The 14,547-nt window shown below is 59.4% G+C and overlaps 1 protein-coding gene across 2 annotated transcripts in view; it reads right to left on the bottom strand.

Moving 5' to 3' along the window:
* Positions 1-1,483: 1,483 nt before the first annotated feature.
* Positions 1,484-14,547, bottom strand: part of LOC122380084 — an 85,679-nt gene continuing 72,615 nt past the window's right edge. For both annotated transcript variants that reach the window (XM_043362901.1, XM_043362891.1), the window contains 6 exons: positions 6,863-7,002; positions 5,645-5,741; positions 5,326-5,460; positions 4,261-4,363; positions 3,611-3,749; positions 1,484-3,289 (listed from right to left, as the gene is read on the bottom strand). In XM_043362901.1, the coding sequence (XP_043218836.1) occupies positions 2,052-3,289; positions 3,611-3,749; positions 4,261-4,363; positions 5,326-5,460; positions 5,645-5,741; positions 6,863-7,002 (1,852 nt within the window). In that variant the 3' untranslated portion in view covers positions 1,484-2,051. The remainder of the gene's footprint in view (positions 3,290-3,610; positions 3,750-4,260; positions 4,364-5,325; positions 5,461-5,644; positions 5,742-6,862; positions 7,003-14,547) is intronic.

Consider the following 14,547-nt stretch of genomic DNA (forward strand, 5'->3'; position numbering starts at 1 on the left):
CGACAGGCTCCTGCCTCAGCACAAGTGCTTGAAGTAACTTTGTGTACTTGAGTTTCCGAATATGCAGAGAGCAACTTGGCTGGCGTCGCGAGCAGCTGATTTTTCTGTCAGCATATTCTCACGCGGGCAGATAGATTATCCCGGCGAAAAGACGAGGGGTCGCAGCACAAAAGCTTTACGGGCCATCTAACATATCGCGTGATAAATAGAGGCCGGCTACCGTGTGAATTATGCAAATATACACAAATTTCTTGGCCCAGATTGTTCTCAGTCGGATTAGGGATTCCAAAAAGACTGTGGAGGGTCTGCATATTTGGCACCGGGTGACCGTAGCTCCGGCGGTGGAACGGCATAGGAATGCATATAGAGAACCGGAATCAGAAGGCTACGAGGCGCTCAGCTTATGACAAGATATCGCACTAGCCGGCTGAAACGTTCGAACAAATCTCCCTGAACTACATATGCATTTATACTCGCATAGACTTCTCAAATAAGATATATCGCAAATAAGAAAAATCGCTTATAACAAATATCGCCTAATCTCGTTGAATTGATAAGTGGTAATAGCCTCTCGCTATCATATCAGAAGCCCATACCGTAGGTATATTTTGTGTGCACACCGTCTTGCAGGCCAGCCACCGACCCTGCAGGCTCACCCGCAGCTCACTGTTATCCAGCCAGTAGCTGCAGTGCTTAGTACGAGATATAGCTCTTACAATACAAGTAAAGCGAGTAATTATACGAAGCGGTACGAGGTCTTTGATTTTGATTTCGCTATAACTATGTACATTGTTTGATTAAAAAAAAACTTTGATGTGGTCATAATCAGCTGCTGGTTTACCTTTAAGGTATACGACCCATCCCTGTGGTTATTCGTCAGAATTTCATCGAGCTGTACCAGGCTCCAGAAATCGACTTGTTCCGTATCGCTGGGCACGGTGAGCAGGCTAGATCATACATACAACTTTCTCCGTATGTGCTTCTCTTTTTCCCAATGGCTGCTATTATCTTCTCTTCGATTGTAGCCATCCTCTGACTGATACGCTCGTTTCGTTCTGGTAGAGCTCGGTTTGAGAATTAGTTCTAGCCTGCCCCGCTCACACCACCACCTCATTATGCGGATAAGGAAATCTAACCATCGGCCGTAAATATATCGAGGCACGGCTGTGCACGATACCCCGTTCTTCCTCTTCCATCAATACAGCCAGAAATCGAGCTGGGCCTCAGCGGACTATGGATGGTACCGGATTTACCTAGAGCCGACAGTCACGCCTTCCCGGAATTTCACCTTCACATGGCGAGGTGCGGCCAACGGCCTTGTATCGCGATACCATCCATAAAATGCACGTCCGAGTCGTCCTTGCTTCACGAACAGCACCGACGCCGGCTGCGTTAAACGGCCCTCGATTACACGGGTCCGACCTTCGAGTGACCGGGTAATCTCACAACAACCCGGGCGGCTGGAGTTGATAACACACATCTGTGACGATCAGTAGTACAGTTTATTTTACAAGAATTATACAAAATAACATCGGAAGAATGAATATTATCTACAGCCCTCTAACCACGTCATTCTACAACCATGGGTTAGTGAAGCAACAACAAAAAAGAAAACTCCTGAAGATGGCTACGTAAAAAAACTGCTGATAACCAGCAATACGGCAGGCCGGGCGATGGTACCGCGCCCGGCTCGAGTCGCCCAATACATGGTATTGTCGGCGATGCTGTCAGCGGATTCCGCCTACTCAGCGACGGCCCTGGCCGCCGGCAGCTGACCGTTTGGCAGCCATGTTATCACAACAGTCAACTACGAGAAGCAGGCTGCGCGCCGCCGCGCCCAGCGCGATTGTCGGGTGTCTGCTGGGGCGCTGCCCCGCCATCTCTCTCACACTCACTCTGAGTTCATTCATACGGCGCTCCGGCCACTCACATAGCCCACTCAAAGTCCCCGGCCCCGCGCTGTGCCCAGATTGCCCAGCGCCCGCTCATCACAACACATCCACAATAACGACACAAATACGCGCGCAAACAATGGACATCGGCGCCGCGCGTCACTTGGGTTGCACTATTTCCGCGCATATTTTCGCAGCGTCCGTCTCATCGGGCATAAGGTTCATGGCCACTCGTACCTTCTCTTCGGGGAAGAGAGCGCAGAGGTGCCAGTAAATGTTCCTGCGCAGCTCGTCCTTGCTCTGTCGCGGGGACGAGGGCTGCGTGCCCACCGGGTCCGGGTTGTAGCCGGTCCCGGCGCCGAAGCCGAGCACCCCGAACGGTGCGGCGGCGGCCGGCGCCACCGCCGCGCCGCCCGGCGACTGGCTGCCGGCGCCACCGAGCGGCGGCGTCGACAGGCTGGCCGTCAGGGGGTTCGGCTGGAATGGGTTGAAGGCGGGCGCTCGCGAGGCGGCCACGCTGGGCCAGCCGCTGCCCGGGCTGGAGGTGACGGGCCGGTGCCAGGGCGCCGAGCGCTCCACCAGCTGCTCGCCGCCGCCGTACGCGCCGTAGTGCTGCTGCTGCTGATCAGGCAGACCGGCCGCGTACGCGTTCACGTTCAGCTGCGGGTCCGAGGTGCTGCTCAGACGCTGCATGGTGTACTCGTGGGGCGGCGGCGGCGCCATGCCCAGCTGGCGGCACGAGTCCGGCGCGGACGCGATGCGCGTCACGCTGGCGTGCTGGGGGTGCTGGCCGCCGTGGCTGTGGCCGCCGTCCCAGTGAGGCGACAACAGGTTACGGTTGGCCATCATCTGCTGCCGGCCCAGCTGCGCTTCCAGTTCGCGCACGTACTGCTCCCGCTGCGCCAGCCGCGGGTCGTACGTCGGATTGAGTGTGAGCTGGCGCACCAGTGGCTTGTGCGCGCGCTGCTCCTGGCTGCTCTGGTAGCTGGGGTCGGACGACTTTCGGCACAGGTCCAGGTGCTGGCGCACGCCCTTGGTGTGCACGTGCGGCTGCTGGTGGGCGGCCCACTGCTGCTGTTGTTGTTGCTGCTGCTGCTGCTGCTGCTGCCAGTCACCCCCAGCCGCCCCGCCGGCCGCCGCGCCCGGGTCGTAGGACGCCGGGTCGATGGGGAACGAGCGCAGTCGGGACGCGCTGGCTACGTTCTCCATGCTGCGGCTCTTGGCGGAGGCGCGCAGGTGCGTGTCGTCGGGCGGCGCGGGCCGCGAGTCGGCCGGCACCGAGCCCGGCACCAGCGACCGGGTCCGGCTCACGGGCTGTTTCCGCGGCTGGCCGCCGGGCTGACGCGCCTCGCTCGGCGGCAGACTCAGCGTCTTGTCGCGCACGCTGCGACCGCCACCTGGTGGACAGACAGACACACACACGGTCAGCACCGATGGAGGGCTCAGTCCGGTTCACCTGCGTGCCATGCAAGCAGGATCCAGTTATGAAAGCCTGTCGTCGCTGTGGGGCCCGGTATGGCATCCATCAACGATATCCGCAAGCCATCAGTAAAAGATCGATGTGATGCACTAAACAGACCAGCGGGCAGCCCGTGAGCGGCCGCCGACACGAACTGCATTCCTTCCCCGTAACGGAAAAACGGCTGGCCATGACATGCACGATCGGCCGCATCCGGGAGGGTCCGGCCGCGCGCCGCCGACCTGTCCTGTTCGCTCACCTGACAGACCGTCTCCCAGGCCGCGCCGGCCCTGCAGGCTGCGCTGAGCGTGCTCGGCCAGCTTCTCAGTCACAGACTTCTGCGGCTGGTTGCCACGCTCCGGATGGTAGTATTTGCACTTGTTCCCATATGTACATTTCTGTAACAGGTGAGAGACATAGAGTTAAACAGAGTCTCTAGGCAAACGAGTCGGGCCGCACGACGCAATGAATCACATGGCGGACACAGCGCCTATCCGGGTTGTGAGTACTAACATGTCAGCTCGACATGCCGGGGGCGGCATTGGGTCATACTTCCGTGCGCAGCGTCCGGCAATCGCCTCGAGCCGATAACGTGGCCCGGACACGGCAAATGTCACGTCCGTCAGTCGGCGACCGGTCAGCGCGCCCCTCCCTCCCCCTGCCCGCGATCACCGCCTGGCACCAAACAATGGAGCTTCCTTAGTCATTGGCGGCGCCAACCCGGACCTGGCCGCGCAAAAACCGGGCCGCCGCCAGGCACACATTCGGCTTATCGGTACCACCACAGTAGGAGCGCGACCGCGTAAAAATCGCCGGCCGACCGGCACCGGGTGCTTTTTGTCGCGCCTGCACGGACGTTATGTCCTGTCGAGCGGCCTCGGCCGACAGGAAAGTGGCGACGACTCTCACCTTGCCGTACGGACACAGCGACTCGGACGGGCGCGGACTCTTGCGCAGGAAGTTGTCCAGCGTCGGTCCGTTCCTGCCGAGCGGGTCGTCAGGCGGCATAAACCTGCGAACAGGAGAGGCAGCCGGTCAGCGAGAGGCCGAGAGCGCGCGCCCGATCGGCGGTGCTCGGAAAACACCTCACACAAGTTGGCGAGGACAAATACCACACAGCTGCGCGTGTCCTTGGCCCAGCGAAATGCCGCTGTGTCTCGGAACAGTGAGGAAAACGAGCGGTCGGCATTGTCCCGGCCGAGCCCACCTATTGATAGGCTATAGTCGTTCGGCCGGTAGATAGCATCATGTATGTACAACCACGCCAAAACGGGCTATGGCAGCCGAGGGGCCTCGCTACTAAAACATTGTCATTGAGCATTCACCAAAGCAAATCCTTAAAAAAATGCATTTATTTTAAACCGGATAGCAGGGTTGTGCTCGACTCAAAAAAATTTGCCGACTCGACTCATCATTCAACTTTAGAAAGCCCTGACTCAACTCTGACTCAAACAAGGAGCTGATTTTTTTTCCTTGACTCGACTCATAAATCAAGCGGCTCAATGAAAATATGAGTTGACTCAAACTTGACTCAAATTTTTTGTTGAGTCAAGCGTGTTGACTCAAAATTGACTCACATAAAAAAGTTGTTGAGCGGGGGGGGGGGTGAAAAAAAATCCGCCAGCAGGGCCAGGCCTAAGTTGTTAAGCGGGGGGAGAATGAAAAGCTTGTATATATTGTTTCTAGAAAGATGAGTCAGCTGACTCATGTTCCTAAATGTTTTTGACTCAACTCAATGTCAAACGTTATTTTACTGACTCAACTCTGACTCAACTCAACACCTTAATATTTTTGTCTGACTCAACTCTGACTCAACTCAACAGCTCAACATTTTATCCGACTCGACTCAAACCTGACTCATTTGAGTCAGAGTTGAGTCAAATCTCTGACTCGACTCATGAGTCAAGCACAACCCTGCCGGATAGCAGCAATGGTAGGACAGTATGGACAAGCAGTAAAGCAGCATTAACTCACCTGTCATTGGCGAAGGAATACATGAGGATGCGCTCTTCGATGATCTTTTTGAACTGTTTCTCTTTGTGCAGATCACGGTAGTTATCATTCGAGACGACGACTCCATCCTCGTCGAGCGCTGTCTGGAGAATATACCTGGAGAGACGGAGACGCAGCACGTGACACATTGATCAAGGGCTCCGCCAGACACGACGCATTCGCCCAAACATAACATCCGAGCCAGGCCAGGTCCGGCTTGTACAGAACCCGTTTCAAACAACAGCAATACCGTGAGAATGCACCTCACCACATTCACGAGCCCGGAAACTTCTGTGCTCACCTGTCATCATAGCACGTGATCCGCTTTCCGTCCACCACTCGCGACGGCGTGAACACCAGGATGCCCTCTCTCTCCAGTTCCAACAGCACATCCTGATCTGTGAAGACGCAGAAGGCCCCGGTCAGTGGCGCGCTCCCAGTTGACGGCGAAAATCAGCCCGCGGCCAGAGAAACTCCGGCTCGCCATCTCAGCGGTCCATCTGCCTGGCGAGCGCGCCCCGGCGGCCACCAGCGCAGTTGGCTTACATCATCCGGCAGTGCCAAGTTGGCCAGCGCCGTACTGATAGCGGCACAACGGTCAGAGGCCACCCGCCGTCGGCTCAGCTGATCCGCTCCGGCAGTCGACATTATGCACGGCAGGGGAGGATTCATAATTTGTGACAGCCGGTACGCAGCAGCGACGGCAGCCAGCGGCGGCCGCCTTTAAAGGCCTCGCAGCCGGCCGGGTCGTGACGCGGCCGCGCGGCGGCGCCCACCATATTTGGAGGCCTCACGGAGCGGCAGGTGGTGCGCCGAGGAGACCCCTGGAGCGCCGGCCGGGAGTCGCACTGTCTCCGAGAGACACTACCTCCGGGGCGACCGAGGACACCGTCACAACGAGCCCCACGGGGAGAGCGGTCTATAGCCCAATTCCCTTCCCCAGCAGTGAGAACTCGACGCACCGAGTGGACAGCCCTTCACTTCCGGCGGGCCGGCGGGCCGGTCGGTCGGCCAGACCGGTCCGGCGCTGACGTCAGCGGCGGCGGCGGCGGTCGCCTTCATCGCGCGTCCAGCAGCCGGCGCGTCACGACGCCGCTCCATCTGCGGCGTCGTGCGGCGCGACACTCCCCGTCGGCAGATGCGCCGCGAGATGCGCCGCCGCGCCGGGCACGACCCCGGTCACCCGGCGGCGGCAGCGGCGCGCACAGCCGCCCGGGAATCGCACCGCCGCCGGCACCACCATCAGACCTCAGGTTCCCACCCCGCCCGGCGCCGCTTCCCAGGCAACCGGCAATCGGCGCCATGTTTCTCCCATCCTCCCTGAAAACCCTGCACAGGTTTCCCTGGCGCCTTACAAGCAGCGGCGCCACAGACACGAAAGCGGCGCTCGTGCGCGCTGAAGCGTGCTCGGCGCGGTCGGTCGGTCTCTCTCTCTCTCTCTCTCTCTCTCTCTCTCTCTCTCTCTCTCTCTCTCTCTCTCTCTCTCTCTCTCTCTCTCGCTCTCTCCGCTCCCTCTCACCTGTGATGGGCGTGTCGGGCCGCGGCGCCTCCTTCCTCCACATGGGTACGAACACGGTGATACCCTGGTGGCCGCGCGCCCGGAAGTACTCGACCGCCAGACGGATGCCGCGACACGAGAAGCGCTCCTTGTTGCCGTGACTGCGGGTCAGACAGACGGGACATGGTCAGAGGGCACGGCCCCGACGAACCCCGGCACAGACACCGCCCAGACGGAGAGCTGCGACAAATGGCCGGCTGCTGGTGGCCAGAAACGGTCCTAGTTTTGATGTTTATGTGTTGTCGACATGAAACCAACTAGAGGTGCACGGAGTAATTCATTATCCAAAGCACATAAATAGCAAATAGTTTTCGTTCCACAAATAGTATCACTGGCCTCTCACACCCGGTCTCTAAGGCAGGTCGGTTCTCTCATAAATCCCTCAGTCATTCACAAGCTCTTTTTCAGATCGGTGTCCAGGGCTCATTTGTTTGTTGACAGCTCCATCTTCCCGATTCCCATCATTAGCCAAGAAAAAACCTCTGACCACAACAAAGACGGCCGACGGTGTGCTGGTGCACGACCTGACGACGATCGGGTCGTCCCGTCCCCGCCGCGGGCCACCCCAAAGGCCGCACCGCGGTGCCAGCCAGCGCCGCTTTCGCCGCCTTTCACGACTGGCGCCAGCGAGCCGTCTGTGACGCGCTCGACCGCCGGCGACCACGCGGCTTCCCACGAGAGCGGCGCCTCTCCCGAGATCAGTCTCGGACCGAGCCGGCGCCGGGCCCACGGAGCTGTCCGCGTCCGGCCGGCGCAGTCTCCACCGAAGGCCGCCGTTTCACAGTGGCATTCGGGGCGACCCGCATCTACCCCAGCTCTTCAGCCATTCAGCACTCAGACCTGACTTATTTCCACTATTCAGCGATATGACAAGCGCTGTCACACGAGCCCATAAATCAATCCACCGACAACCGAATGACACAAACGAGCGGTGTGGAATTCAAATATACGCTCCACGACAATCTGACAAAACTCTAGCGTCATAACGAACACGCGTCCATCCCATCCGAGCACCGCCAAACCGCGGCGCAAAGCCGATGACTGAACCCGATCCCGCCGTGCCCGCTAACGCTTTTATCTGGTCGTTCCCCGTTGCCCGGGTGATAATCATTCGCCGCCCCGAGAGCGAGTGACGGGGGCGGTGACTGCCGCCGAGCCGATCGGAGCCGAGCCCGCCGTGTACAACATCCGGGAGCGACGGCTCTAACCGCCCCAGCGCCAATAATAGCGGCCTGCGCCGACGACCGCGCGGCGCGCACCATCCACCGACACACAGCCTGATCAGCGACTAAACAGATCGGAGACTGAGCAGAGACCGAGCCGAGTCATCTAACGCGCAGCGGAAACATCAATATTCGCCGCTGCTCTATGTCCGACTAATTTCCGAGTAGATAACAACATAAGTGATCCAGTACCTCCAGACGCAAATACTCTGGTTTCTATTTTTACTGACGCGCATTAGCAGCATTTCTGCGCAATATATCGGGTTTTGTCGTCGGCTGTCGGTCGCCGTCAGTCTGCTGACGTCACGGCTAGCACATGACGTCACTGGCCGTGATCAGCCGCACACAAGGCCGCCAGAGCCACCAGGAAGCTGACGGGCCACGCGCCGCATCTCATTAACGACACACGGACAGCGGTCGAACTGCACACAGGAACCTGGGACACAATCGCCGGCAACTGGGCGCACCGGCTACAAAGAACAGCCAATAAAAATTGTCTGTCCAATGAAGCGTCTGTCCTTGTGGTGCTCGGAACTGGTAGTCAGTTCGCGATGTCGTCGCCGGTGCCAGGGACGATCCGCTCGGCTTTGTTCGCCGTTTCCGTCGATTGTGCTCGCTGTGGTCGGTAAGCGCGCCGCGGCCCAGCTGTGAGACATCAGCCCTCAGTGCTGTACTGCCGAGTTCTTACGGCGTCCGCCAGGGTACGATCATAGGACCCACGCTCTTCAACCAGCCTTTCTCGGCGATCTGTCAGATCCCGTAACACTCCTCCCGTGCACACCGTCTCACTACGGCGCCGGCTCAGCTCTCACGCACGTCCCACGCTACGGCCTACGTTCCCCGAGCACGGCCGACCGTCTGTGAGGTCGTGTCTCGGCACCAGACACACATCGGACAGAGGCGGCGGATCATGCAAGGGCGGGCCCGAGCAGCGTGAGCCCCTGGGCGCTGGCGCAAATGGTTTACAGCCTCAAACGCCATGCGAGCCGCTCAAATATGGAGCACTACCGCGCGCAGCACCGGCGCGATTGTGGTCAATTACATGAGGTCATTCTCGTCAGACGTGCTTGCTATCTCGTTCATCACAGTACGTTGAATGAGGTCATACAGGATTATGTAGGAACACGATTATATGAAACCTGCATATATTCCACTAACCACGTAAGCAGTAAGTCATGTATCTTGCTTTATGAATATTGAGCGTGACCGAACAAACACATCACCTGATGCATACTTTGCCGGCCGTGAACAGTCTACAGACGAGCTATCTGAACGGCCAAACCAAATAAATGGCTCGCACAACTTAGTTCATTTAAAGGTTCGCTCAAAATAGCTTGAGCATTGTCTCACACACATGGGGAATCACCAAACTGCAAATGGGGATATCTACTATAACCAATTCAGGGGAATCCACGCAGCACAACAACGGTAACTCCCGAAGGGCTATGCAGCTTGTCGTCCAGGCGATGGAGGGCAGAAGGCGACACCCCTGCCCCCGGCCGGCACGCGACGGCCGAGCACCGGGGCGGGGCGGGGCGGAGCGGGGGCACTCCGTCGTGACCCGGATCTGCGATAGCGACAGGTAAACAACTCCGTCCGGTGTCCGGCCCGCCGGCGCCGGCGAGTCGATTCGCCGCGCCAGCTGACCGGCTGACACATCTCCAAACAGACGCTGATAGCGCCTCACGGAACGGACTCAATACAACGCCTGGCACTTGTGAGGAATCAGGATGCAGGTGGCAAGTTTGCGATTGAGGTGTAGCATAACAGGACAAGGACGCGACCTCCTTCACCGTCGAGGTCGCGTCAACTACAAAGACGAGTGAGTGACGGGTGATTCACGATTAACACCCGCGCAAGTGACGCAACTTTTCTACGTCATCAAATAGCCAGCTTCCGCAGTCGATAGCGAAATCCCAGAGCAAGTGTGACGTAACGCTAAACATCGCAGGGCCGGAGCCACGGAATAAACACGGCAGCGGGGCGATGATGAACGACCGGACGATGCACGGACCATATTAATTTCGCTGAGAGCCTGGCATGTGTATCTGATTGCTGCTTACGGTGTTTGTATGTGCTTGTAATTGCTGCTGCTAGCCACTTATAGTCGCTGGTCGCACGAAGTTCCCAGGCACATCGTACATCATGCATACTTCGCAAGTACCTACAGAGGCACTATGGCGACAAGGACCCTGCACTACACCACACGGTCAAAGGCACCTTGGCAATATCGCCGCTGTCACCGCGGGACTCACGGACTCACAAGAATGCCGATGGAGTCGGTCGCACCCACTCCGCGCGGTCAGTCCAGCAATACATCAAATGCCCTGGCTCATGCCGATACAGGGAACGTTGCCGGAAAGCATCCATCACCGGCTCAGCCGGCGTGTGGCCGGCGGCACCGCGCCTCTCCGGCTGCTATTAGTCGCTGCCGAGAGTTGGACGGACAGCCGAGCCCACGGCCCTCCGGTGACGACATAAATCGGCCTGGGACTGCGGAGTATCGCCAGCGACCAGTCGGGGAAACGCCGGGCAAGTCCCGATCATCCTGGCACTTCCATCACCGCAGTCGAGCTGAGACAGCTCTCCAGCGCGGCGGCCGGTACTCAAGGCCGGCGAGGGAGGGATGTGCGAGCCCCACCGGCCGGCAGGACGGAACAGAACGACCTCCGCAGCCTCGGCGCTCATCCGGCGGCAGTAGGCGTAATCCGATAGACACCCACCGCATCGCACCGACCTGGAGCGGTCAGAACAGCCCCCCCCCCCCCCCCAGAGACTGGGCGCTGCCATCTGGAACTCCATTCAACGCTCATTCAATGGACCGTGGGCACTCCCTCGAATCCCCACCAGCTCGACTCCTCCCGAGCTGTCGCCGGTCACCGTCCCCTTGGAGCCGAGCCGAGAGTGTGGGCGGCCGGCGGCGACCAATTGCAGGTGCGCGGGCAGCAGCATCCGGCGGAGAGTGACGGCATCGCTGACCGACCATACGGTGCGCCGCCGCCGCCGCCGTCGATATACCGCCCGCCCGCATCGCTGCCCGAGAGTGTACAAAGCGCCGCCGCGCGGGCCGCCAGAGGCCGGACCAACCCGGATGCCGCCGCCGCCGCACCGTCGTCCATTAGGCCATTAGGAATCGCGCCGCGGCGGCCGGCGGCAGTAAGGGTCGCGATGCATGGAATCGCCCGCGCGGCTCTGGCGATGCGTCGTTGTAGCTCGGGAGCGGCTGAATGCGCGCTGCAGCGGCTGCCTGGGGCGCCGCGGGCGGCACCTGCGCTCTGTTGCGAGCCAGCCGCTGGGTGGAGGACGGCGCACCAAGGCCGCGCGGGCAGCCGCGCTGACCCTTCCTGCGACTCTGACGCAGCTGCAGCCAGCAGCTCGACAGCCGCGCGGGGTTTTCCACCGGCTAGTATCGCCCAGAAACGTCCGTCCTCGGCCGACCGTCAGGCGGACGCACCGGGAACGTCAACCGTGCTTTCCGTGTCACGATTCGGGGATGATCCTCCGGTCAGTCCGCGTCCGTTTTCCTGGAGGGTCGGCTCCGAGCGGTTCTGAAGGAGGAACCTACCCCACCGCCGTCAGCACGACCCTCGCCGCACCTACCAACACCGTGCCGGAATACGCTGTCCGTGCCCCATTCACCGGCTGAACAGTTACAGCGAAAACGTTACCCAGTTCTCCTCACATCCGCATCCATTGTCCGCGAGAACAGATCTGGTAGCGGCGGCCGGCCGCTCTCGACAAAACCGTGCTGATTTAAGTACGGTGTTAACATGTCTCGCCAGTCCCCACGACATGGATTCATACACTGACACGATAAAGGCTAGCGGCAGCAGCTGCACTCGGCCCCCCCACCGGCGACCGGTCCGCCGCGCGCTGACCGGAGCTCAGCGCCGAACAATGGCCGGCGGACAGCGCTGGTACCGGCAGCAGCGGCGGCTCCTGTCTCCCGTCTGTCGGACGGTCCAACAGCGACTCTCTGTTGCGGAATTACCACACCGGAGCCGACTGACGCAACAGGCCCGTCGGTCCGCCGTGACCAGGCCCGGCGCCGTCCCGCCGCCCGCGCCGGCGGCGCTCCGGGTCGCCCGGTGACCCGGCGGCGCTCCGGCGGCGCACAGTCTCACCAGCTGCCAGCGCCGCTCCTCGGGCTCAAGGTGAAATCGTGAGGCGAGCGAAAGGAGCGACCGGCGGCCGCATCCGGGTCGGCGAGCGGCCGACCAGCTGACGGGGTCAGCCGAGCGGCCCCGGCGCCCGGCGCCGGTGCGGCCACCGTCCCGGCCTGGTCAGTGGACGGCACGGAGGCAGCCGCGACCTGATGGCCACATCCGGGTCACCGCGGCGGCACACGGCACCGGGCAGCGGGCGGAATGCAATAAAACCGCCGGCTCGGCGGGTGCACATTGATCACCGCCGCCGGCCGGCCGCAGAAGGTCCGGTCGCAGCGCCGTGTCGCCGCCGCGTTTGACGGCAGCACCGGCTCCCGATTGGAATGAAGACATCCCGCTGCGGCTGCAGCCGTCATTAGGAATACGCCACGGGCAGATCAGACGACAATCTGGAGAGCAGCAGCGCACTCCCGGATCTGAGCCGGCCGTCGGGCCATAAAGGAGGCGGCGCGCGATACAATCATTTTGACATTGCCGTCCGAGCGGCTCCGGCAGTGGATGTCGGGAGATATTGTCCGGCGCCAATTGGCCGTCGCACAGTGGCCCTTTTTCAGAATTAGCACGCATAAATTCAAAATATTTTTTCTCTTCTTTTGAGTAAAAAGTAGTCTAATCGTGTGCAAAACATTCCAAACTATCCTATGGTGCCATTTTTACCTCCTAAAAAATAATTATCTTTGGTAAAACTGACCGCAAAAACGAAGTTTATCGTGAGGCGCGCGGACACCACCGGCGGACCCTAAAAAGAAGGGTGAGATGAACATCAATTTGTAAGGCTTTCGGTGAGAAAATACTAAAAATTAGTGGCATGGCTGTGAAGCTGAGTTTACGTAGAAGCCCTAGAAACCACAATTTTCATTGTATAAACTTAAATAGACCACTTTTGCCGAATATTGTGAACACAATAACAGGACAATTATTAACTGGAGATGGTGGCATACATATGAAGCCTTATGTTAAGTAGCACACTCTGGAACATGTCGTATTATACATCGTTCGAATCGCCGATCTCTTCTGACCATGTCCACCAAAGGGCATCGCGCCATTTTGCGCCACTTTGCTTCTACGGTGGATAACGTGAGCCAGTTCAGTCCGCGAGCGGCTGTGGCTCCTGTTCGATACGACTAAGCTCATTGACCTGGCTCGAAGCTGGTGTCATCTGGTGTGCGCCTAAATGTGGCTTGACTTTTGCCATAAGATGTGCTTATTGAAATGTCATGTAGGCATAACGCTGTGCTCAAGAAAAACTGTCCGATTTCTTGTCGCGTTTGATGTCCAAGCCGCACAAGTCCCGTGGTCGGCTTGAGATCTAACGTCAAAAGCGCCTATGTGTTTGTATTGTTCGCGTCGCGCTGACCTTAGTTGCTGCCCGGCCGGGGCCGACTAAGGGTGGCTTGCAACAGCTGTAGATGCGGTCACGTGACGCCCTGGGGCGTCCTGGCGGTCAGTGCAGCGCGGTCGGCTGGCGGGCTCGCCACACTTGCGTTCGGAGCGGCCTGGGCCGGCGGGCGAGCCGTGCGAACGTGCGCCAAATCTTGGGCCGAGCGGCCTGTCGCTGTTGGGCCGTATCTCCTTGGGCAGTTCGTTTCTTTTCTTCTCTTTGCATTGGCAAGGAATACGTCCTTGATCATGTGGTGATGTCTTGCTCCACTTTCAGGTAATGTGGGAATTAATGCGTGCTAATTCTGAAAAAGGGCCACTGTGCGTCGGTGGTATCCGGCAGATCGGTCACGCGGCACGGCCCGGCTCCGGCGCCGTCCGGGCACTCCGCTGTCACTCACACCGAGCCAGCTTAGGAGACGACGAGGTGCCCGACAGGCCGCGCCTCGGACTACAACACAACAACAGACAGAAACAGCATTCTGACGCCCGAAAAGGTCCCCACAACACGTGACACAGTCGAGAGTGATGCAACCGGTTGGTCCAGGCACTCATCGTACACAGCAGCTGACTCTGCTCCACCCAGATGGTTTCCCGATCTATCCACAGCCTTCCGCCGTCACCCTAGGGAAAACCCCGAGTCGGTGACCCGCGGCGGCGGCCGGGCCAGTTTCACTTTGGCAGCGCCGCGTCCGCCGGCGGCGCTCCGCCCGTCTCTCCGCGCTGGCACCGCCACAGAATCTCCCCTTTCGCCGGTTACGATTCAGCGCCGGCCGAGACGCTCGTCGCGTGGGAGCGACAGTTTACTCAGCAGTGAAACACTGACACAGCAACTTGTTGAAACACGGTACAGCGCTTATTTATACGGCTCAGCTCA

The sequence above is a fragment of the Amphibalanus amphitrite genome, unplaced genomic scaffold (assembly GCF_019059575.1).
Source record: "Amphibalanus amphitrite isolate SeventyFive unplaced genomic scaffold, NRLGWU_Aamphi_draft 000009F_arrow, whole genome shotgun sequence".
Taxonomy (NCBI): Eukaryota; Metazoa; Arthropoda; class Thecostraca; order Balanomorpha; family Balanidae; genus Amphibalanus; species Amphibalanus amphitrite.